Raw genomic sequence first — 22942 nt, 5'->3', positions numbered from 1 at the left:
GCCACCAGGGAAGTCCTGTTATCAATTTTTTTTAACAAACCTAAGTGTTATCCAGGAAGTATTTCTGAAAAAAATACTGAGAAATGCCCACAGTGAGAGAATGACAGAATCACTATGACTCTAACGCAAATCCTAACCACTCTTTTTTTTTTTTCTGGTTGTACTGCATGGCATGTGAGATCTTACTTCCTCAACCAAGGACCAAACCCATGCTCCCTGTGGTAAAAGCACAGAGTCTTAACCACTAGACTGCTAGGAAGTCCCCAAAAACTACTCTTGAAGAAACCTAATTTCTTTAAATGGTAAATATATATACACTATACAAAACAAAGACCATGATCTGAACAACTGATGCTAGGGAATAAAAATACACATGTCAGGATAAACAGATAATCCCTACAATGAAGGAAATTAAATTTGAGACTGGAAGCATGTAATAGACCGCTAATAGTTTGATTTCCATAAACCGTCTCCAAGAGTATAATCACTCACGAGCAGATCTCTGAAACCAATGAATGAAGGATCTTCAGGAAGATTGAAGACCACTGTATAACGGAGCCCAGGCACTAACACTCCCCCGGCCCAGGGCATGAGATGGGAAGTGCGCTCAGCCCTGGGATGTCCTACCATCTGGAAGACGACCTTGTTTTGCTCCCTTTCACAGGTGCGGAAGACCACTCGGTCATCAGGAGCAACAAAGTCCACTGTGCTGAGCGCCTCTGCGAGAAAACACAAATGTCTTCGTATTAATAGAAAAGCAAGGGGCAAAACGTGTACCATTTCCCTGCCGTGGGCCTTGCTCGTGGGCTGGGACAGAACAGGGGAGAGGCAGGGCGTCACAGGGAGGCCCCGCCATCCCCTTTCCTGGGGGGACGCACGTGGTCGGGGGGCCGGTGGCAAGCCTGTTGCCACTGTCACACGTCCATGCCCATGTCCTTCCCTCTGTCCCCAGTGATGGGGAGAGGGATAGTGGCATGCAGCCGTTCGCGGGCCCCTTGCCCTCTTTTTCCCCAAAAAATAAAAAATAAATAAAAAACGTATATCATGATCCCAAGTGTGTGTAAAAAGTACATATCATTTCTCTTTGTGATTACTCTTCAAGCATGGGATTATGTGGAATTTTTGTTTTTTAGGATTGGGAAAGGAGTATGTCAAGTATATTGTCACCCTGCTTATTTAATTTATATGCAGAGTACTTTCTGCGAAATGCAGGGCTGGATGAAGCACAAGCTGGAATCAAGATTGCTGGGAGAAATATCAATAACCTCAGATAAGCAGATGACACCACCTTTATGCAAAAAAGCGAAGAGGAACTAAAGAGCCTCTTTTCTTTTTTTTTTTTAAAGAGCCTCTTGATGAAAGTGAAAGAGGAGAGTGAAAAAGCTGGCTTAAAACTCAATATTCAAAAAACGAAGATCATGGCATCCAGTCTCATCACCTCACAGCAAATAGTTGGGGAAATAATGGAAACAATGACAGACTTTCTCTTCCTGGGATCCAAAATTACTGCAGATGGTGACTGCAGCTGTGAAATTAAAAGACACTTGCTCCTTTTATTTCAGGAGTAATAATTTCAAAATCTATGACCAACCTAGACAGCATATTAAAAAGCAGAGACCTTTGCTGACAAAGGTTCATCTAGTCAATGGTTTTTCCAGTAGTCATGTATGGATGTGAGAGTTGGACCATAAAGAAAGCTGAGCACCGAAGAATTGATGCTTTTGAACTGTGGTGTTGGAGAAGACTCTTGAGAGTCCCTTGGACTGCAAGGAGATCAAATCAGCCAATCCTAAAGGAAATCAGTCCTGAATATTCATTGGAATGACTGATGCTGAAGCTGAAGCTCCAATACTTTGGCCACCTGATGCAAAGAACTGACACATTGGAAAAGACCTTGATGTTGAGCAAGACTGAAGGCAGGAGAAGGGGATGACAGAAGATGAGAAGGTTGGATGGCATCACTGACTCAATAGACATGAGTTTGAGCAAGCTCCCGGAATTGGTGATGGACAGGGAAGCCTGGCGTGCTGTAGTCCATGGGGTCGCAAAGAATCGGACACAACTGAGTGACTGAACTGAACTGATACCTATAACATTGAACTTTTCATAACACGAAGAAAATATATATCTAAAACAATTAAACATGAAATTGACAAAACTTGGAGTGAACTTATTTTAAGATTTCACAAACGTGTATACATTTCAAAAACCTCAAACAATACCACAACTCTCATTAAAGCAGAATCAGCCTTATCAATAAAGTATAACCAAAACCACAATTCAGCACAACTACTTCCATTTGCAAAGTACTTACATGTCCCTTATCTTACTTAATCCTCACTCCAACCCTATGATTTAAGTAAAGCAGGGATTGTAATTTTCCTTTTACAGCTAAAGAAACTGAGGCAGAGAGTCATATGACTTGCCCCAGGGTACAGTCAGAGAGCAGCAGGGTCAGGATCAGTGCTGAAGCCATCCTGACCCCAAGGGGGTCACCTGTACTACAAAACCTGGTGATTCATATGCCAGTAAGCCTGCAGGTAGAAGGTATTCACAGCCTGCTTCACAACTGGCTGTTTGTCATGGTCTCTGGAGAGCAGTGACTATTTTCAAGAGACCATGATGGTGGTGGTTTAGTCACTAAGTCAAGTTCGACTCTTGTGACCCCATGGACCACAGCCCGCCAAGCTCCTCAGTCCATGGGACTTCCCATTCAAGAAAACTGGTGTGGGTTGCTATTTCCTCCTCCAGGGGATCTTCTCAACCCAGGGATCAAACCTGGGTTTCCTGCGTTGCAGGTGGTCTCTCCTGATTTGCAAGTGGATTCTTAACCAACTGAGCCCCCAGGGAAGCCCTACTCAAGAGAGCATAGGATCCACAAAATGACACAACCAGGCAAGGAGCACCAGAGGACACTGACACCCAGGCAAAGGCAATGTTAGTACAGCCTGGGCATGACTGGGCACACATACAACCCTAGGACCACAGCTGCACTCACCATTGACAACTCTCTTGCACTGAAGCATCTTGAGGTCAATCAGCTCCTGCAGAGGAATCAAAGGGCACATGTCACTCCTGGACACACAGGTCCTGGGTACAGCAAGGAAGACCAGTGATCCTGGTTGCAGGGGCAGGCAAGGAGGCCAGTGTGTAAGTGGGCAGCACTGAGTGACCTGTGCTTATGGAAAGGACTGCAGCCAGGCTGAGCTTTGGCTGAGAATGAGATGGGGAAAGCGAGCTGAGTGAAAGTGAGAATGAGCTCGGGTCCCTGCTGCTGGGATCCCAGCCCTGGCAGCTGTAACTTGTCCCCCTCGGGATTCCTCAAACCCTCTGCCATGTCCACCTTCACGGCTGGACCACTTCTTCTCTATATGCTAGTTACAGATGCACCCATCATGCCTTTACCATCAGATGATGAACGCCCTGAGGAAGGTTCTGGATTTACACAAAGGTGGGCTTTGAGGACCTGAGAGGAAGAGCTGAGGCAAAACAGCCCTTGAAATGTCTTATTTTCTCTTCTGTCTCCCCATTATACCCAAAGAGCCTCTGGGGCTTGGACTCAGTCTCATTCATCTTTGTGTCACTAGCGCCCAGCATGTTACAAGTGCTTACTGAACATCTGGTGAAGCTGCTTCAATGCCTTACATGCAGCAGATGCTCAGCTGATTGTTAAGTGGATAAATTAATTTCAATTGTCACCAGTAAAACCACACATGGGTCTGCTCACCCACACGTCCTCAACACTATTGTTTACCAACTTTATTCATTTTAGTCAGTTTTTTGGTTATACTGTAGAACCTCACAGATTTTTCTCTTTTTTTTTCACTGTATTTCCTTCATTGGTGAAAACTAACATTGTTTTTCCATGCCATAGAGTTTATCATTTGTGCATCTTCCTACCAAACTGACTTTTACATCTATAAAAGTTGTGCAGAAAAAAAACTATTCTTTGTCAAAGAGGATATTATTTTTCTACCTCAATTATCACAACTATTTTTCCTATATCCATGTCATTCCCTCAATTTTTATCATATATGACATTTATTTTTATAGAAGAGACAACTCAAATTTTGCCACAAACAACGCTTTCTAGTTCCCAAATCTATCTCCATCACAGTTAAGAATATAATTTTAATTGGTTTTTATCTTCTTGGTAAAACTAACTTTGACTTTTTAACTTACCTGATAAGTAAGGCCATTTATAAGTCAGTTATAGTCTCCTGCACTGCAAGCGGATTTTTTTTTTCCAGTTCTACCAGTTTATTTCTACCAGCCCATCTCCCTCCACCCTCCTCATGCATGCGTGCTCAGTCACGTAACCGCATGGACTGCAGCCTGCCAGGCTCCTCTGTCCATGGACTTTTCCAGGCAAGAATACTGGAGTGGGTTGTCATTTCCTTCTCCAGCAAGCAAATTATTTTATTCATATGGCTACCAAATGTTTGAACAGCATTTAATTTTTAAGTGCCTTATCATGTACGGGCTTATTCTTTTTTTGTCAGATATTATTTTCCTGTATCTGAACTACGGCCTACTACCTTCATCTCCTCCATTCCACCCTGCCAGGCTCCTCTGTTGATGTATTTCTCCAAGCCATTTGCTTCTTTAAGGGGTCTTTCCAACCCAGGGATCGAACTTTGTTCTCCTGCATTTCAGGCAGATGCTTTACCATCTGAGCCACGAAGGAAGCCCCTTAGAGATGATACCAAAAGTACAAACAACAAAGGAAAGTATAAGATAAATTGAACTTCATTAAAATTAAAATTTTTTGTGCATCAAAGGATACCTATCAATAAAGTAAATCAATTATACTTATATAAAATTTTAAAAAATTAAAATGAAGTCTTAAAAAAATAAATAAATGAAAAATAAACTGAAAAGACAGTTATCTCCCACAGAATGGGAGAAAATATTTGCAAATCATATATCTGTTAAAGGTCTAATATCCAGAATATATAAAGAACTCCTAAAACTCTTAGAATAAAAAAACAATAATTTTAAAATGGGCATAAGATATGAAGAGATATTTCTCAAAAAAAGATATATAAATGGAAAATAAACATAGCAAAAGATGCTCAATATCATTACTAGGAAATGAAAATCAAAACCACAGTGTCCACAATGGGGAGAATTTCCTGGCAGTCCAGAGATTAGGACTGTGCGTTCTCAATGCTGAGGGCCTGGGTTCAACCCCTAGTGTGGCAAAAAATAATAAATAGAACCTATCTTTAAAAACAAACAAACAAAAAAACCCACAGTGAGATACCATTTCAAAATGACTAGGACGGCAACAACCGCAAAGAAAAAAAGACAGAAAGAGACTTCTCTGGCAATCCAGTGGTTAAGACTTCGCCTTCCAATGAACAGGGTACAGGTTCAATAAGGGGAATTAAGACCCCACATGCCTCAGGGCCAAAAACAAACAAATATAAAAAACATAAAAAACAGAAGCAGTATTGTAACAGATTCAATAAAAACTTTAAAAATGGTCCACACCCAAAAAAAAAATCTTAAAAAAAGAATGACTTTATTATTAGAAAATATCAAAAAAAAAAAAAAATCATGAAGTATTTGAGAAGTAATACATTATACTATATGAAACTTTCAAACAGTTATGAAGAAAATACATATATTAGAGAGAAAGAACAAATTATAAAACAAATCAAGCAAAATGTTAACAGTAGGTCAACCTGGGTAAATGGTATATGGATGTTCTTTGTCCATTCCTACAATTTTTTTCCATAAATAATTTCCTTCTAAGTTTAAAAAAATTACCCATCTGGGCAGAAGATTTGAATAGAAATTTCTTCAAAGATGATATACCAATGGCCATGAAGCATGCAAAAACACGCTCAATATCATTCAGCATCAGAGAAATGCAAATCAAAAGCACAATGAGCTATCACCTTACACCCATCAGCATGGGTACTATTAAAAAAGAAGAGAAGATAATAAGTGTTAGCAAAGATTTCAGAAACTGTACATTGCTGGTGGGAGTGTAAAATGGTGCAAAAGACAGAGAAAACAGTATGAAGATACCTCAAAAAATGAAAAAACTACCACATGATCCAGCAAATCCTACTTCTGGGTATACGCAGCCCAAAGAACTGAAAGCAGGATCTCGAAGAGGGGTCTGCACACCTACATTCACAGCAGCACTATTTAAAATAGCCAAGAAATAAAAAAATAAATAAATAAAAATAAAAAAATAAAATAGCCAAGAAATAGAAGTGACCCAAATGTCCACTGACTGATAAATGGATAAGCAAAATGCAGTGCATATACCATTGATTATTATTCAGGCTAAAAATGGAAGGAAAACCTGTCACATAGTACAACATGTGATGAACCTTGAGGATATTATGCTAAATAAAATAAGTGAAAGTCGTTAAGTCGTGCCCAACTCTTTGTGACCCCATGGACTATACAGTCCATGGAATTCTCCAGGCCAGAATACTGGAGTGGGTAGCCCTTCCCTTCTCCAGGGCATCTTCCCAACCCAGGGATTGAACCCAGGTCTCTTGCATTGCAGGAAGATTCTTTACCAGCTGAGCCACAATAAGCCAGTCACAAAAAGACAACTATTGCATATTTCTACTTATATGAGGTATCTAAAGTATTCAAACTCATAGAAACAGAAAGTAGAACGGTGAAGGGGCTGTGTGGGATGGGGAAAAGGGGAGTTGTTGTTTAGTAGGTATAGAGTTTCGGTTTTGCAAGATGAAAAGGTTCTGGAGATCTGTTTCACAACTACTGAACTGTACACTTAAAAACAGTTAAGATGGTAAATCTTATGTGTTTTTTACCATAAAAAAAAATGCAAGTACCCATTTTGGTAATCAAGGTCTCTAAAGGCCACTGTCTTCTCCCTTCAACTTGCTTATTAAAAGGCAGCTGTCCTCTCATGTCTGAGCCATTAGAGTCCCATTTTATTTTGGTTTGTTTGTTGTTATTTGTTTTATTTCTTGTTTGTTTGTTTTATTTCATGTTTATTGGCGTGTAGGTGATTTACAATGCTGTGTTAGTTTCAGGAGTAGAGCACAGTGAATCAGTTACACACACACACATATCCACTGTTTTTTAGATTCTTTCCCCATATAGGTCATTATAGAGTGTTGAGCAGAGTTTCCTGTTCCATATAGTAGGTTTATTGTAAAAGTAACCTATTTTACATATAGTAGTCTGTATATGTCAATCCCAGTCTCCCAGTGTATCCCCCTCTCTTTGCCCTCTTGGTAACTATAAGTTTGTTTTCTACATCTGTGACCCTTTCTGTATTGTAAATAGGTTAATTTGTACAATTTTTTTGGATTCCACATATAAGCGGTAGCACATGATATTTGTCTTTCTCTGTCTGTCTTATTTCACTCAGTAGGACAATCTCTAGGTCCTCCATCCATTGTTATTATAAAAAGGAATAAGTATGTGACATCTGATGAACCCCTAGCAAACTCCATCAATAGGGCAGACCTTGGTGGGGAATAACCTTAATCTTTGCCGAGCTGGTTCATCCTTTCTTCACCTACAGCTGCTGAGGGCTTTGCAGGGTTTTTAAGAAGGTGCCTGTACATATAGAATGCCTGAGGTCCCACACTAGGTCCTGAGAGGTGGGTGAGGTGATTTGACTAACCCTGCAGATGGGTCACCTCATGTGAACACAGAGCATCACAAGGCTGGCCTGCAAAGCAACTCTGGATCCACCAGGGGGCACCAGGCACCATGCTGTGCCTTTCCCAGTTCTCAGGGCTCAGTTCCTAGAGATCCATCTACTCACCACAAGCAGGGGCCAGCTGGCCTGCATGCCTGCCTGTCTGACTCTGCTCCACAGGAGCCAGGTCTGGGTAAAGGGCCTATTCTTCCCAAATTCCCTCTTAAGCCCTCGCTTCTTTTCCTTTTTTTTTTCTTTTTCTTTTTTTAAATATGGAACGCTTCACGAATTTGCGTGTCATCCTTGCGCAGGGGCCATGCTAATCTTCTCTGTATCGTTCCAATTTTAGTATATGTGCTGCCGAAGCGAGCACTTCTTTTCCTTTTTAAAAAATATTTATTTTACTTATTTATTTTGGATTCACTGGGTCTTAGTTGCAGCATGCAGGACCTTTAGTTGCAGCATGCAGGTTTCTTAGATGCAGCATGTGGGATCTAGTTCCCTGACCAGGGATTGAACCTGGGTCCCCTGCATTGGGAGCACAGAGTCTTAGCCACTGGACCTCCACGGAAGTCCCAGACCCTCTCTTCTTTCTACACCTTTCTTTTTAATAAAACCTTTTATTATGAGATAATTGGAGGTTCACATGCAATTGAACCTGAACATGAGATCCTGTGTACCCACTGCCCAATTTCTCCCCATGGTAACATCTTGCAAAACTGTAGTAACAATATTGCAACCAGGATATTGACACAGAATAGATCCATCAGCACAAGGATTCCTTGTGTAGCCCTCTTATAGCCACAGTCCTCCCTCCACAGATGGCTCTTAAAGATGGAAATGTCAGAAGTACTTGGGTAGTTTCTTTAACCTCTCACCCCCACTAGAGAGACATAGCAGGATTCAGGGTTGCAGAGAAAGCTCACATGCCCAACTGAGAACCACTGCTCACAGTCCGTATCCAATATCAGCTACTCCTTTAACTCTGTTTTTCCTAGAAGATGCTTTCTAAACCTGGAGCTGAAATACTATTAATAATATTCTTCAAAGCAGCAGGCCAGTAGCTGGCCCACTAGCTATTGCTATCAGAAAATTCTACGGCTTCCCAAACCAACCCCATCCAGTTTCTCTGGCCTGAATCTGGTCCTTTTCTTTCTCACTCTGAAACTGAGCTTCCTCATTCACATAATGAATATGTATTAACCCCTACAGAAGCCACAGCAGCCACCTGACACGATGCTCATCTATCCACCTGGCACAGGTGTCCCACAATGCCTCCATGCAGCCGAAGCTCCTGATCCTCGGCAGGGCTCACAAAACTCCTCTTTTTGTCTTCTGATGCTTTCAGTGACCACCTGTGAAGGGAGCACCCATTCTGCCTCCTCTAGCTTCTAACCACACCCACCTACCAGTGAGGAGGCTGCACTTGTGGAAAAGCTCTCTGTCTGGGAGGATTAGGAGCCCCTTACCTCACAGTACACAATGTCTGCTCCATAGTCCAGGGCCAGAAGCCGCATTGGGAGAGTCCCCACCCGAACCATAGGGGCTAAGATGAGTTTGTTGTGGTAGCACAGAGAGAGGCTGTTGACAATCATTCCTGAAGAAAGAAGAGTCAGAAATTCAAATGAAGAAAAATCTCTTCTGTTATCTAGAGCAGGCTTTCCTTTTCCTCCCAACATGTAGTACTTTGTTTTCCCTTTCTCTGATCATAAAAACAATGCAAGCTCATTCACACATCCAACAAATATTTATTAAGTGTGTGGTCTGTGCCAGTCACTGTCCTAATCTTTGTGGATACATTGGAGAAGAAAACAAAGATTCCTGTTCTGCTAGAGCGTTCATGCTAGTGGGGAATGAAGAGTGCACAGCAGAGGAAATAGTCAGTGCAAAGGCCCTGGGGCAGGAGCAAGTCTGATGTGTTAAAAGACTAGTACAAAGGCCGACATAGTGGAGCACAGAAAGAAGAAGAGTAATGGATACAGGATGGATGTGAGAGCAGTAAGCATATAGGACACGATGGTGAGATCCCAAATGGCCTCATAGTATGCTCTATGGGCTTTGTTACTTCTTCGCGATATGAGCCAGCAAGGGTTCTAAGGAGAGGAGTGGCATGACTGATCACATTTCCCCATGATCACAGTGACTGCTGCATGAAAAGCCATGGTAGACACAGGGAGACCAGTTAGACTCTTCAGTCACTGACAAGACTGACAAGACACAAGAGTGATGATGGTGGCTCAGGATGGGGAGAGAGTTACGAAGGTGGTGAGAAGTGGTCATGTTCTAAATATACTTTGAAGGTAAAGTCAACAGGAGTAAAACAAAAACAAAAAAACCAAAATCTTTAAAATGGATAACCAACAAGGACCTACCGTATAGCACAGGGAACTCTGCTCAATGTTATGTGGCAGCCTGGATGGGAAACGAGTTTCGGGGAGAATGGATACATGTATATATATGGCTGAGTCCCTCTACTGTTCATCTGCAACTATTACAACATTGTTAAATGGCTATACCCCAATATAAAATAAAAAGTTAAAAAAAATACCAATGTCCAGGCCTGACCTCAAGTCAATTAAATCAGAATATAAAGCTCACTAGGGCAGGAATTTTGTCTGTTTTGTTCACATGAAAAGTACCTGGCACATACGTGGTGCTCAGGAAATATTTACTGCTTGAATAAATGAATGAATGTACCACTATCACCTGAGACCCAAGGAACAATTCCTTTTAAAATTTAGGGAGTAACTAGGCAACATATGTTTCCATGGCAGCTCTGAGAAAAACATTACCTCATGAGGCTACCACTCCCAGGAGCTTGGATTTTTCCACAATAAGTAAGCCTTTCTTATTTCTAAAAGACTCTTGAGAGTCCCTTGGACTGCAAAGAGATTCAACCAGTCTGTCCTAAAGGAAATCAGTCCTGAATATTTATTGGAAGGACTGACGCTGAAGCTGAAACTCCAATACTTTGGCCACCTAATGGGAAGAACTGACTCATTGGAAAAGACCCTGATGCTGGGAAAGATTGAAGGCAGGAAAAGAAGAGGATGAGATGGTTGGATGGCATCACCGACTTGATGGACATGAGTTTGAGTAAGCTTCAGGAGTTGGTGATGGACAGGGAAGCTTGGCGTGCTGCAGTCCATGGGGTTGCAAAGAGTTGGACACAACTGAGCGACTGATCTGAACTGATAAAGTGCTTTGTAAAATATCTTGTAAAATATCCATCTCAATAACAACTAGAGGTTACTCAATGTCTGCTGTGACCAGGAGGGAAAGAGGGGATTTACAGAATATCTAAAGAAATGATAAGAAAGGGACTTCCCCCGTGGTCCAGTGATTAAGACTCCATGCTTCCACTGCACGGGGCACTGGTTTGATTCCCAGTCAGGGAACTAAGATCCAGCATGCCATGCAGGGTGGCCAAAAAAAAAAAAGAAATCACAGTAAGAAACTAGGGCTATGAGAAGAGACAGACAGGCTCAGACAAGCTCTAATCCCTATGACGTTTTGAGGTAATCACATTGCAAGGGCTCGAGCATCAGAAAGCAGCCACTAACCAGTTACCCTGCCCCAAATATTTGGACAAAAGTCAAACACAAATACATACCTATGTATTATTCTTTTCTGATAATTCTTTCAATGTACCTGTTCTGGCTCGGTGCAAAGCAATTCTCTGTTTTGTATCTGAAAAAAGAGTAGCACAGGTAAATGGATGAAACCTGTCAGATCAGACATCCAAGGAGCCCTTCAGCTAAGGAACAGGAGCTCTGAGTTCTGGGAAAGAATCATTAAAGTAGTGTAGAATCACAATATCATAGCATATTCTTTGTATCAACTCCCCTCTATCATTCCACCACTCAATGGTCATTGATCTGTACAAGAAATTTTCAGTGACAGAAAATCCAGCACTCTCCAGACAGATCTGGGCATTTCTGGTTGCTACAGCAGTCTTTATGTCAAATTCGGAATCTGACTCCCTGTCATCAGTCCCAGTCTGCCTTCTGGAATGGTTCAACCCATGGCACACTTCATCTCTTTTCCATCTGACACAGTCCGCAAACACATGAGGACAATTTTATTCTTCCTGAAGTTCTCTTCTCCCGTACCACCCCCCTTAAATCACCCCTTTCTGTGCTTATGGCTCTCAGGGGCCCCCCCAAGGTTTCTTGATCCCAAGGGCAGGACAAGCAATGACATCAATATGCCCACTACAGATTCTGGGGAAGGGGCTGGGCCACACAAGAACCTGGCAAATGTAGCTACCTGAAGTGAGCGTACATGCGGCAACCTCAGCCCCTCTTCAGTCCCCATCCTCTATCCAAGGTTCTCAACAGCACTGTTGATATATATTTTCGGCCAGATCATTCTTTTGGGGGTGGGGGGCGCTGTCCTGTGCATTGTACTCTATTTAGTAATATCCTGGTCTCTACCCACTAGAAGCCTGTAGCATTTCCCCAGATGTGACAAATAAAGATGTCTCCAGCCATTGTTAAATGTCCTGGGGGGAGGGTGGGGGCAAAAATCACTCTCACTCAAGAGCCGCCATTCTATCCAGTGACTCTATCTACCTGTCATTACTCAAAACTCTCTCCTCCTCTTGTTTAACAGGTAACTCTCCAGAAAAGCCTATTGTGTATCAAAATACTATTTGAAATATAATAATATTTATCTTTATAACAGCATCTAATGAAAGTAAAACTTTTCTCCAGGGACTTCCCTGGTGGTCCGGTGGTTAAGATTCCATACTTGCACTGCAGGCAGCACCACAGGCGGTACAGCAGAGGCTAAAAAAACCCAAAAACCTCTTTCTTCAGATGTTAAGACTCTTCCCGGTAGTTAACCCACATTTACCTTATCTCCTACCCAAGAATGATCTGGGCCAAAATATCAACAGTGTGCTGTTGAGAACCTTGGATAGAGGATGGGCACTGAAGAGAGGCTGAGACTGCAGTATGTACTCTCACTTCAGGTAGCTACATTTGCCAGATTCTTGTGTGGCCCAGGCCCTTCCTCAGAATCTGTGGGGTAGGAGATAATCTGATGCCCATTTTCTGGGTCCGTTCAAGAAGTACCGATAGTGTAAGGTTTTCCCACAACCTGAACTGAATTCAGGTAAAATATTCTGCCTGACCATGGCTTTGTGAGACAAGTCATATACCTGTAGCAGGACCCTCCTCACTACTATTCAAGTAATTTAGGTTTCTAACCTGAAAGCTGGTGGAGCTAGCCAAGCTTCAGGATGAGAAGTTGGAAAGGGTGACAAGAGAAGGAAGAATGAACCTCAGCTGAAAAGCAAGCGGAAAAGGTCCGAAGATATGAGTTCTCTTGACTGAAGAGATGATATGCTGAAGTCCATCAGTTTGCCCTCTGGGCCCTCTGCTCTCTGGGCGGTGGGGAAACGCTGAGCCTAGATCTACTCCTGGTCTCGGCCCCCATTCACTCAGATTCTCAATAAATATTTGTATTAGAAGACCTTACAAGGGGAGCACATCTGTGAAAACACCGCCACACCCTCACAGTTTACACGGGGCGATCTGAACTGGACAAGCCATCACAGAAGCTGTGAGGGCGACAAAGGAGAATTGTAGGGTTCCGACATCGGATCGCCAGAAGCCCTCAGCCCTCCTGGTTCTTAATGCCAGGGCCCCATCGCCGCCTATCGCCGGACCCCGGTCCTGCCTTCATCGCGCACCCTTCCCCAAGGTTGGCCGGGGCCTGGACGTCACCATCCGGTTTGGACCTACAGACCTCGCCGCTGCTGAACTCTACAGATCCTCCCTCCTTCCACACAGTTCGCCAATTCCGCATGCCTTACTGAGCCGCGCCGGCCACCGTCCGCGAGGCCTTGGCGCGCGCGTGACGTCACTGTTGTGCGCCTCTTCCGCACCAAGGGGAATATGGCTCTAGCACGGCAGCTACGGCTGTTGTCGCTTGTGACTCAGTTGCCTCTGGCGCCTAGACGGGACCTGACAGTCCGCGGTCCCGACGAGCCCCTGCCTGTGGTGCGCATCCCGCGGGCTCTACAGAAGCGGCAGGAACAGCGGCAGAGCAGGCAGCGGAGCCCCCTGCGGCCGGTGTTGGTGCGACCTGGCCCGCTGCTGATCTCGGCGCGGCGGCCGGAGTTGAACCAGCCCGCACGCCTAACGCTGGGCCGTTGGGAGGCTGCGCCACTCGCTTCGCGAGGCTGGAAGCATCGGCGCGCTCTCCAGGACTACTTCTCCATTGAGCGCGCTCAGCATGAGGCCCCAGCGCTGCGGAACCTCTCGTCCAAGAGCAGCTTCGCCGATCTGGGTCTGGAGCCCCGTGTGCTGAGCGCACTCCAAGAAGCTGCTCCCGAAGTCGTTCGGCCCACAACCGTGCAGTCGAGTACCATTCCGCCATTACTTCGTGGCCGCCACATCCTCTGCGCCGCGGAAACCGGCAGTGGCAAGACTCTCGGCTACATGCTACCTCTGCTTCAGCGGCTCTTGGGCCAGCCAAGCCTGGACCCCAGTCGTATCCCTGCTCCTCGAGGCCTGGTCCTTGTGCCTTCTCGAGAATTAGCTGAACAGGTGCGGGCCGTGGCCCAGCCCCTGGGCAGCTCCTTAGGCCTCCGGGTGCAGGAGTTAGGGGGAGGCCATGGCATGAGTAGGATCAGGCTGCAACTGTCCAAACATCCTCCAGCAGATGTACTGGTGGCCACGCCGGGGGCTCTGTGGAAAGCCCTGAAAGGTCAACTAATCAGCCTGGCGCAGCTGTCTTTCTTGGTGTTGGATGAGGTAGATACATTGTTGGATGAAAGTTTCCTGGAACTGGTGGATTACATCTTGGAGAAGAGTCACATAGCAGAAGGCCCCGCTGACTTAAAAGACCCTTTCAATCCCAAAGCTCAGTTAGTGTTGGTCGGGGCCACATTTCCCGACGGTGTAGGCCAGCTGCTGAGTAAAGTTGCCAGCTTAGACTCTCTAACCACCATTACCAGTTCCAAGCTCCACTGCATCATGCCTCATGTCAAACAGACATTCATGAGGCTGAAAGGAGCAGAGAAGGTGACTGAGTTAGTGCATATCCTCAAGCAGCATGGCAGAACACACAGGAATGGCTCTGCAGGAACTGTTCTCGTGTTCTGTAACAGCTCCAGCACTGTGAACTGGCTGGGATATATTCTGGATGACCACAAAATCCAACACTTAAGACTGCAGGGACAAATGCCAGCCTCCATGAGGGCAGGTATTTTCCAGTCCTTCCAGAAGGGTTCCCGAGACATACTTCTCTGCACAGACATTGCCTCTCGGGGCCTGGACAGCACCCAGGTGGAACTTGTCATCAATTATGATTTCCCTCTCACCCTGCAGGATTACATCCACAGAGCAGGGAGGGTGGGCCGTGTGGGGAGTGAGGTGCCAGGAACAGTCATCAGCTTTGTGACCCATCCCTGGGATGTGAGCCTGGTTCAGAAGATTGAACTGGCAGCTCGCCGGAGGAGAAGCCTTCGAGGTCTAGGATCCTCAGTAAGTGAGCCTTTGCACCAGGAGACCTTACTGCAGCAGACTTAAATATGATGCCATAACAGGGATCTTTCCCTGTATGCTGGGTGGGTGAGCACACTTGTCAGCAGGATGCTCTGGGCTGCTTAGTCACCTTCTGAAGGCTCCAGCTGCTGGTCAACACTGAAGGGTGAACTACTGAACGTGGCTCTCTGTAGTCTTTCACACGAAGAATAAAGTCAATTTTGGCTTTGTATCATGTCATGATTTCTAACAATAAGTGATGTTTCTGTAGTTTGTACCTGGGGCACAATTCACTGGATTCTGAGAAAATTCACACTCCAAACTACTACACCTAGGACAAAGACTCCTTCAGTTGATGTTTTTGTTTAAACTTTATTTCCTGCCCCCAAAACCACCCATTAAGGAGACTTCCCTGGTGGTCCAGTGGTTAAGAATCTGCCTCCTAATGCAGGGGATGTGGATTCGAACCCTGGTGGGGGAACTAAGATCCCACATGCTGTGGGACAGGGCAGCTAAATCCCAGCCTCACCCTGTGGCCACAACTAAGACCTTACACAGCCAATTTTTTTAAAAATCCATTAAGCCCTCAGAAGAAAGAAAAGGAGATATGACTAGCAATAGGGAAATTTTCTTTATGAACAATGGCCATGGCAAGCTTAGGCTCTCTTAGTGAAATCTCTCTGGGAAGTAGTGGCAGAAGAATAAAAGGCAGACTGACACAGAAGTATTCCTTGGTATGCATTTCCAGCCTCTGCCTTCTTTCTCATCTCTTGGTTGCAGAGGAAGAGGAAAGAAGGTTAAACATTTTTATAAAACTGGCAAAATAAGCTTATAGCATCCTCTCACTATCTTCTAGGCTCTATAAGCTTTATAGAACCTAGCAGCATTATATAAGCTTTGCCTAAAGTAAGGAACAGTTGAAAGAGATAATACTTAAGAAAACAACTTAAAACTGCTCACACACTGAAAAGGATTAAGTTGCAGAGAACAGAAATAGGCTCAGAGCAACCTTTGCCAAAAGAGAATATTGTGCTAAATGTGCAGTCTTTCCCATATGAGGAAACAGAGTCAGAAAGATGAAAGAACTTGTTCAAAATCACACAAATAAGTAGGACAGAATCTGGTCTGTGTCCTAAGAGTTGTGTTCTTTAACCACTAGACTAAGTTTTCTCAAATGTGATTCACATGTAGAATAACTATACATTTCTGTTTGCCTTGAATATTCCTTGTTTATATCTATGCCTGCTGCAATTTTTAATATTGCTCACTTTGACTCTCAAAAGCAACCCCAAATAGACAATAATTTAGTCACTATCTGTGGACCACTTTGGTGCAACTGCCCAGGAAGCTTGTTGATCCCTGAGCCCTACTCCAGAGCTACGTAAGTTTTCTGAGGGTTGGTCCAAAAATCCACATACAAGTCTTTGTTAAGTTGTTTTGTGGAATCTCCAGATGAGTCTCCCACCCTTTTAAGTTAATAAACCATGTATTCTGCCTTCCCCAGGTGCCCAGCTGAGTTATGATAAGGTATCTGTACCCGCATCGTGCCAGAGGGATGCTCTCAGACAAGTAATCGCTGAAGCCTTGGACAATCAGTGGTCTCACTCTGGCCCACCTGCCATGACAAACCTACAGAACATTTCCCTTCACATTTTACCTTCTAGTATTCCCAAAGGCAGTCTGCTCTAATTAGGCCTGACTTCATCTGTCCTAATATGCATCCGCCAATTCAAGCAATTTAGGAGTAGAGAGAAGGAAGGTTTCTGTGGTTTGCAACCAGAGTGGCCCAAGCTCTAAAATAATAGCCCAAGACGTCTCCACCTCCTGGGCACATCCCCTCTGCAACAGCTCCAGTAAACAAATGTCCCATCTTTGCTTTTTTAAGGTCAGCCATAGGGAACCCCTAAAGAAGGTTATCTTACATTGCCACATTACCAAAGGCTGCCCCAAACGTTCCTTCCTGTGAACCTGATCAGGCTAAGGGCAGAGCTGTCTCTTTCCTTCTCTGAGTCAGATCAAACTGTCTTAGTAACACCTCTTCACGGTGTTCACCATGTTTTTCACCTGGGTTGCTACTTAGCCTGTTATCTCATCTTTTCATGGTAGAGAAGGGGGACTATAATGATTTTTGCTTTTAAGGGAGAGGGGAGTGTAATGCTTACGTTGTCATTTTGTCATGAGTTTGTTTTGAATTTCCTATTAAAATGGGTCCATCACCCCCACTTTGTGAAGTCATCAGGGCCCTCATTTTGCACCTTTAACATCTCTCAGTGTCAGTTTGAAATGGGATGAGCTTGTCCTCACATTCCTATCGGCTGTATCTGGACCCTGATATGAACCTACCATTGAGCAGAACCACTCCACTGCCTGTGTAGCCTCGGGTAGGCCCCTTAACCTCTTGGTTTAAGTCTTGGCAGTTGTAAAAATGTGAGAGGGCTATGAATTTATATCTGGGGCAGAACAAGTTGAGAAGAGTGTGTCTGCTTTTATTCTTTCAAACTGGAATGACTCCCTACTTTTCCCCATGGGTCCATATCTCACTTGTCCTTCAGGCCCACTGCCAAGGAGCCTTCCCCGATTCCCCAGTCCACACAAATCTCTGTTTCTCTTGGGGTTAGTAACATACAGCCTAGTGTCTCTTAGGTCAATTTTGCCTCTCAGGACAATCTCAGAATGTGGGTTTCTCTTGCCCTTCATGGCACCAGGGGCTGTGCCAGCCCACAGGCATGCTCCCCAGGGGGTGACTACTAGACTAGGGCACGCATGGGGAGGCCCAGGTATGAGGGGCCAGGCAAGGTGCCTCTCTGCCTTCACTCTGCTCTCCTCCAAAAAACCTTGAGAGCCTGCAGCCTGCCCCTCAAGTCACATGTTCTTTATATGACCTCACTGGGTAGTGATGACCTCACAGCCCTTATCACAGTTTCCATGGCAGGGTAACTGCGCAAACGTGCTACTCTCGGAGAAACTTCCCTACCAGTCCTCTACCAGATAGCAGTCTTTGGCTGTGTAAGAGAGAATGTCTGATCGAATCTTCTATATTCACTCTAACTTGTCCTCTGTCCCATGGGAGGGCAACACAGCAGGTAGGCTGAGACTGGACATCTGTACAAGAGGCATTGTGTACACACAGCCTCACCTGGCCACCACGTGTTCCTTTTGGGCTTGCCCACACACACACCTCAGCACTTTCCCAACTGTAAGTAATATGAGTGCCCTGGGGCACCTTCAGGGACCCACAGTGCTCATTGCTGAGGATAAGCAAAAGGTCACCCCTGGGCAAGTGAGCAGGAAGGTCCTGGTCTTTAAATGTAGCCTTCCTCTTTGGGCTATAGGACACTTCCATCCAGACCCTTTCCTGATTGGCCTCTTAGCAAGAGGCAAGTGCATTTTTGCTGGCAAATGATAAATGGCACAGTTTGAGGAAGAGGGCGGCTCTTGAGCTGCACCTTCAAACCCAGGCACCTTCGTGCAGTCATGGGGACATCTACATGGGTCCCCTCCGACACATTCCAGATTGAGCTGCTGTGTACTGGGGGAAAGAGTGGTGTGGTATTGAGGGAAAGACCAGAAGAACCCAGGGGAGTGATGAAATGCTAATGAGACTGGAGGGCTGAGGAGCTGGTATCCCAGGAGGCTGATGTGAGTCTAGACTTGGTACCCACAATCTGATTCTGAATCTTCTTGTCACTCTGCCTCAGTATTTTCTAATCTAGATAAAAGTATCAGAGGGCTAGAGTCCAGTGTGGATGAAAACAGGCAATATAAATGGGGCCCAAGAGGGGCTGCCAAGGTGGGAGGGGTTCTTACCAAACTAGATTCCTTTTCCCAAAACTTGAAATGCATTTCCACTGAAGACAGACCTTAAGGAATATTTTCTCTGGTGTGGAAGGGAGAGATGGAGGGGATCCTGATTGCAATTATTTTCAGGTTTTCTCTGGAAATGGCAAACAGATTTCCTCATCGGCTGCAGTCACAGTCTCTAGGAAATGCTTTGGCAGCCAAGGTCCATTCTCTAGGGACTCATGGGGTGATGGGCAGAGGCTGTGTTTTGGATGTCAAGCAGATTAGAGGGCTTCAGCCAGAAACTGGGAGAGAGGTGAGGGAGGAAATTCTGGCAGGAGACTGTGTACAGCAGAAGCGACTGATCAGTTATTTTCTTTGCAGCAGCCGTGGCTCCCATTTCCCCTCCTACACCTGGTCACTACCATGTCCTCTACCGAGGGTGTGGAGAAATGCAGGTAGGCTGGCACGGGGAGACATACTGCCTGGTCGGTGGCTACCGGGCCTATGGGGATGCTCCTGTGGCCACCCCAGCCAAGGTGGAAGCAGAGAAGCCAGTCCTCAGCCGCACTCCCAAGAGACAACAAGCTCTGGTGGAGTCAGATAAAGACCTCAGTTGCTCCAGCCCCAAAATTCAGCAACTGCAGCATGGTGGCAGGAGGCTGACCCTGCAGAAGCTTGCCAGCTGAGCCACACTCTGAAGAGAGGGCAATGGTTTAAATGCTGCTTCCTGCAGTGACCCCCACTGCCACAGATTAGAATCTGTGCCATTCTGTCTGACCCTTCCTTCCTCAACCAGGAGCCTCCTTCCACACTAAACAGCCATGAGCAAGGAACCTCAGAAACAGAGTTGAGAGTCTCCTCTGAACATCCCAGGACTGAAGCTGGTCTGGAAGAAAACCTGATGTTCCTCTGCTCGATTCTTGGGAGCCCCTTTGTGGGCAGAAGAAAGAACAATCTGCACACTGTGAGCCAAGGAGGACCCAGAAGCAGAGAGAAGTGTGGAGTGGCCTTCGCAGGGGCCCTGTCTACCACAGAGGCTCCTGCCTGAGCCACTGGCCAGCTGCTGCCACCACACACCAAGGGGAGCTGGGCTTTTCAAAACTGAAAGAAGCAATGTGCGACTTCCCAAAGAGCCTCCTGCCTTGGATCAGGAGGCAGGATAAAGAGACCCAGGAAGGCCTGCTTCCTGGAGCAAGAACATGATGGAGAGTCAAGTGGCAGCCACCCCTCCCCAAGGCTCATATGCTCCTTTATTCCCAGCCCTTTCTGGCCCCAACGGGGTCCCTTACCGCTCAATAAAATGTTTTTCTGTAACAGTGTCTGACTTGAAATCCAAGTTATCTAAGGCCAGGTCCCAAACCTCCCTGTTTCGTTTAAGCATATTCCCACATGGGGCTCCTGGTCCTTTGAGAACTTCTGCCTCTAAAAAGACCCTTAGGGGTAGTTTCTACCTATGCGACTCCTGCAATGACACCTGTGCAAATTGGGGCAGGATGTAGGCAGGTTCTTTAAGAAATGTAGAGCCGGAAAAAAAGAGAAAGAAATGTAGAGCCAGTGTGGGTGTGTGTGTGTGGTGTGTGTGTGTAAGGAGAAAAGAGGAAGGACTGGGAACATGCCATTCCATCTGTCAATCCATTTATTCAACAAATACTGAGTACCCAGGTGGTGCTAGTGGTAAAGAACCTGCCTGCCAATGCAGGAGACCTAAGAGATGCAGTTTCGACCCGTTTGTTGGGAAGATCCCCTGGAGGAGGGCATGGCAACCCACTCCAGTATTCCTGCCTGGAGACAGAGGAGCCTGGTGGGCTACAATCCACTGGGCTGCAAAGAGTCGGACATGACTGAAGCAACTTAGCAAGTAGACATGCACCCGTTACATACCAGCCGCTGTGCTGGTTGCCTGAGGCGTTTAGGTGAATGAGATGATCGAACACCCTCTTCTCATGGCACCCACAACCTGAAAGGAGACACAAACAATAATTTCAAGAAATTATAATTGCTATACAGAAAAGTAGAACAGGATAATGGGGTGGAGCGATGAGGGGTTGCTATGTTATACCAGGTAGTCAGGGAAGGCTTCTTTGAGGAGCTGACATTTCAGTGGAGATGCAAGTGAAAGAATCCTGTGAGGAGCTGAAGAAGAGAATTTCCGAAGGAGGACATGGCAAGTACAAAGACCTTGAGGTAGGAGTGAGGCTGGCGTGTACTAGGACCAGCAGAAGGGCCAGTGTGACCAGGGAGGAAAGAGAATGAAAGATGTGGTTGGAGAAGTAGGAACAGGCCAGATCACAGTAGGCCTCATCAGCCATACTGAAGAGTGTGACTCTTAAGTGTGATGGGAAGTTGTGGAAAGGATTTGAGCAGGGGAGTGAAGTGATCTGACGCAGGTGCTAGAAAGACCACTCTGACTGCTGTGTGCCATGGCAGTGAGTTGCTGGATGTTACTGGTGGAATGCCTCTCTCAGCAGTTAAGGGGACAGTTGGTCCTGGAAAGTTGGGGCAGGGGAATATTAGGAGAGAAGAAAGAATACAGGGTTTGGGCCTGTATCTCAGGCCAACCTCCCTCATCAGCGCATTGGATGTATATACCACATCTTTATCCACTCATCCATGATGGACACTTAGGTGGCTTCCATATTTGGTTCTTGTAAATAATGCTGCAGTGAACATGGGGGTGCAAATATCGTGAATTAGTGTTTTTTGTTACCTTTGGGTAAATGCCCAGAAGTGGAATTGCTAGATCATCTGATAGTCTTATTTTTATTTTTTTTGAGGAACTTTCAAAATATTTTCCATAGTGACTGTACCAATTTAATTCCCACCAACAGTGTGCAAGGGTTCCCTTCACTTCAGGTCCTCTCACACTTGTTTTCTTTTTTTGATAACAGCCATCCTAACAGGTGTGAGGTGACAAGTCATTGTGGTTTTGATTTGCATTTCCCCGATGGTTAGTGACGCTCAGCACATTTTCATATACCTCTTGGCCATCTGTATGTCTTCTTTGGGAAAATGTCTATTCAGATCCTTTGCCAGGATCCGACTTTTAAAAAGAGTCCCTCAGGAAGTTCCCCTGGAGAAGGAACTGGCAACCCACTCCAGTTTTCTTGCCTGGAGAATCTCATGGACAGAAGAGCCTAGTGGGTTAGAGTCCATGGGGTCACAAAGAGTCAGACATGACTGAGCGACTAACACACCTGTCTTTTAGAGATGGAATCTTAAATATGGATGAAATAAATGCCTGATTTGCTTTAAAATATCCTATGAAAGTGGATGGGTAAGGTATAAATGAAATAAGATAGGGCATTAGTTGATAACTGTTGAAGCTAAGCAATGGGTACAAAGGGGTTCAATATACTCTTCTGTCTACTTTTTCATAAGTTTGAACGTTTTCCCTAATAGGTAAAAAGAAATAAAAACTTCTCAGATGGAGCCTATGTTCAGCCAGATTTGGAATCAGCGAGGACTCAGGTGGTCAGCTTCACAGGGTGAACTAGTTTGGGCAAGCCCTGAAGTCAGGCAGAGGAGGGCAAGCTTCCCACATAAAAGCAGGGAGCGGGGCGGGCAGGTCTGGGGTAGGGTGTCCTGTGTGCAGCATGGTGTTGTGGAGGACGGGTCTGACAGGCCTGAAAGATGAGCAGGCTAGGCTGAACAAAGAGACAGCAAGTCCGAACTCGAGGCTAAATGAGCATTCACGTATGTTGTCGAGCAAACGTTTGCTTGCTCAGGGCTGGCTCCCAGCACCTGGAGCCCCCACAGCCAACTCTTCTGTGTGTTATGCCAGCACATGTGATAGATCACTGGAGACTCGTCCACCCTCTCACTGCACACCTCAGCGAAAGGCCAGCACCGGCAGGTAATCAGAAAAGGATATCAGTAAAAAGAGATGGATGGAAGTGATTCTCCTCAAAAGAGGTAGCAGCTGGAAGTCGAGACATCGAAAGAACTCTATCTGACTTGCCAGGAGAGCACCACTGTGATCATGTGCCTGCCCAGCAGCTGGTCTCCCCACACCTGT

At 45.4% G+C, this 22942-nt stretch overlaps 3 protein-coding genes and 1 non-coding gene across 9 annotated transcripts in view; 2 read left to right on the top strand and 2 right to left on the bottom strand.

Moving 5' to 3' along the window:
• The window catches only part of DUS2 (dihydrouridine synthase 2), a 32346-nt gene extending 18842 nt beyond the window's left edge, over positions 1-13504 (bottom strand). For 2 of the 6 annotated variants that reach the window (XR_006340517.1, XM_043898866.1), the window contains exons 1-5: positions 13403-13504; positions 11262-11338; positions 9118-9245; positions 2999-3044; positions 628-719 (exon numbers count right to left, since the gene is read on the bottom strand). Coding sequence is in view for 5 of the 6 variants with exons in the window: in XM_043898866.1 (XP_043754801.1) it covers positions 628-719; positions 2999-3044; positions 9118-9243 (264 nt within the window). In the remaining variant the exon portion in view is untranslated. Of the gene's footprint in view, positions 1-627; positions 720-2998; positions 3045-4538; positions 4638-9117; positions 9246-11261; positions 11339-12861; positions 12940-13402 lie in introns of those variants that run through there. The other 4 variants (XM_043898867.1, XM_043898869.1, XM_043898870.1 and 1 more) reach the window with 4 other exon arrangements.
• Positions 7915-8021, bottom strand: LOC122693040. The gene has a single exon (XR_006340838.1). It is a non-coding gene; the product is annotated as a U6 spliceosomal RNA (small nuclear RNA).
• Positions 13505-13539: 35 nt separating the features above from the next.
• Positions 13540-15376, top strand: DDX28 (DEAD-box helicase 28). The gene has a single exon (XM_043898863.1). The coding sequence runs from the start codon at positions 13552-13554 to the stop codon at positions 15187-15189; it is 1638 nt and encodes a 545-aa protein (XP_043754798.1). The 5' UTR covers positions 13540-13551; the 3' UTR covers positions 15190-15376.
• A 2784-nt stretch (positions 15377-18160) lies between these two features.
• Positions 18161-19613, top strand: DPEP2NB (DPEP2 neighbor). Its single transcript, XM_043900575.1, has 2 exons — positions 18161-18227; positions 19309-19613. Exons 1-2 carry the CDS (start codon positions 18161-18163, stop codon positions 19611-19613), a joined length of 372 nt encoding a protein of 123 aa, XP_043756510.1.
• Positions 19614-22942: the final 3329 nt, after the last annotated feature.

This window comes from Cervus elaphus, chromosome 4 (assembly GCF_910594005.1).
Source record: "Cervus elaphus chromosome 4, mCerEla1.1, whole genome shotgun sequence".
Lineage (NCBI taxonomy): Eukaryota > Metazoa > Chordata > Mammalia > Artiodactyla > Cervidae > Cervus > Cervus elaphus.
This window is presented reverse-complemented; position numbering and strand designations above follow the sequence as displayed.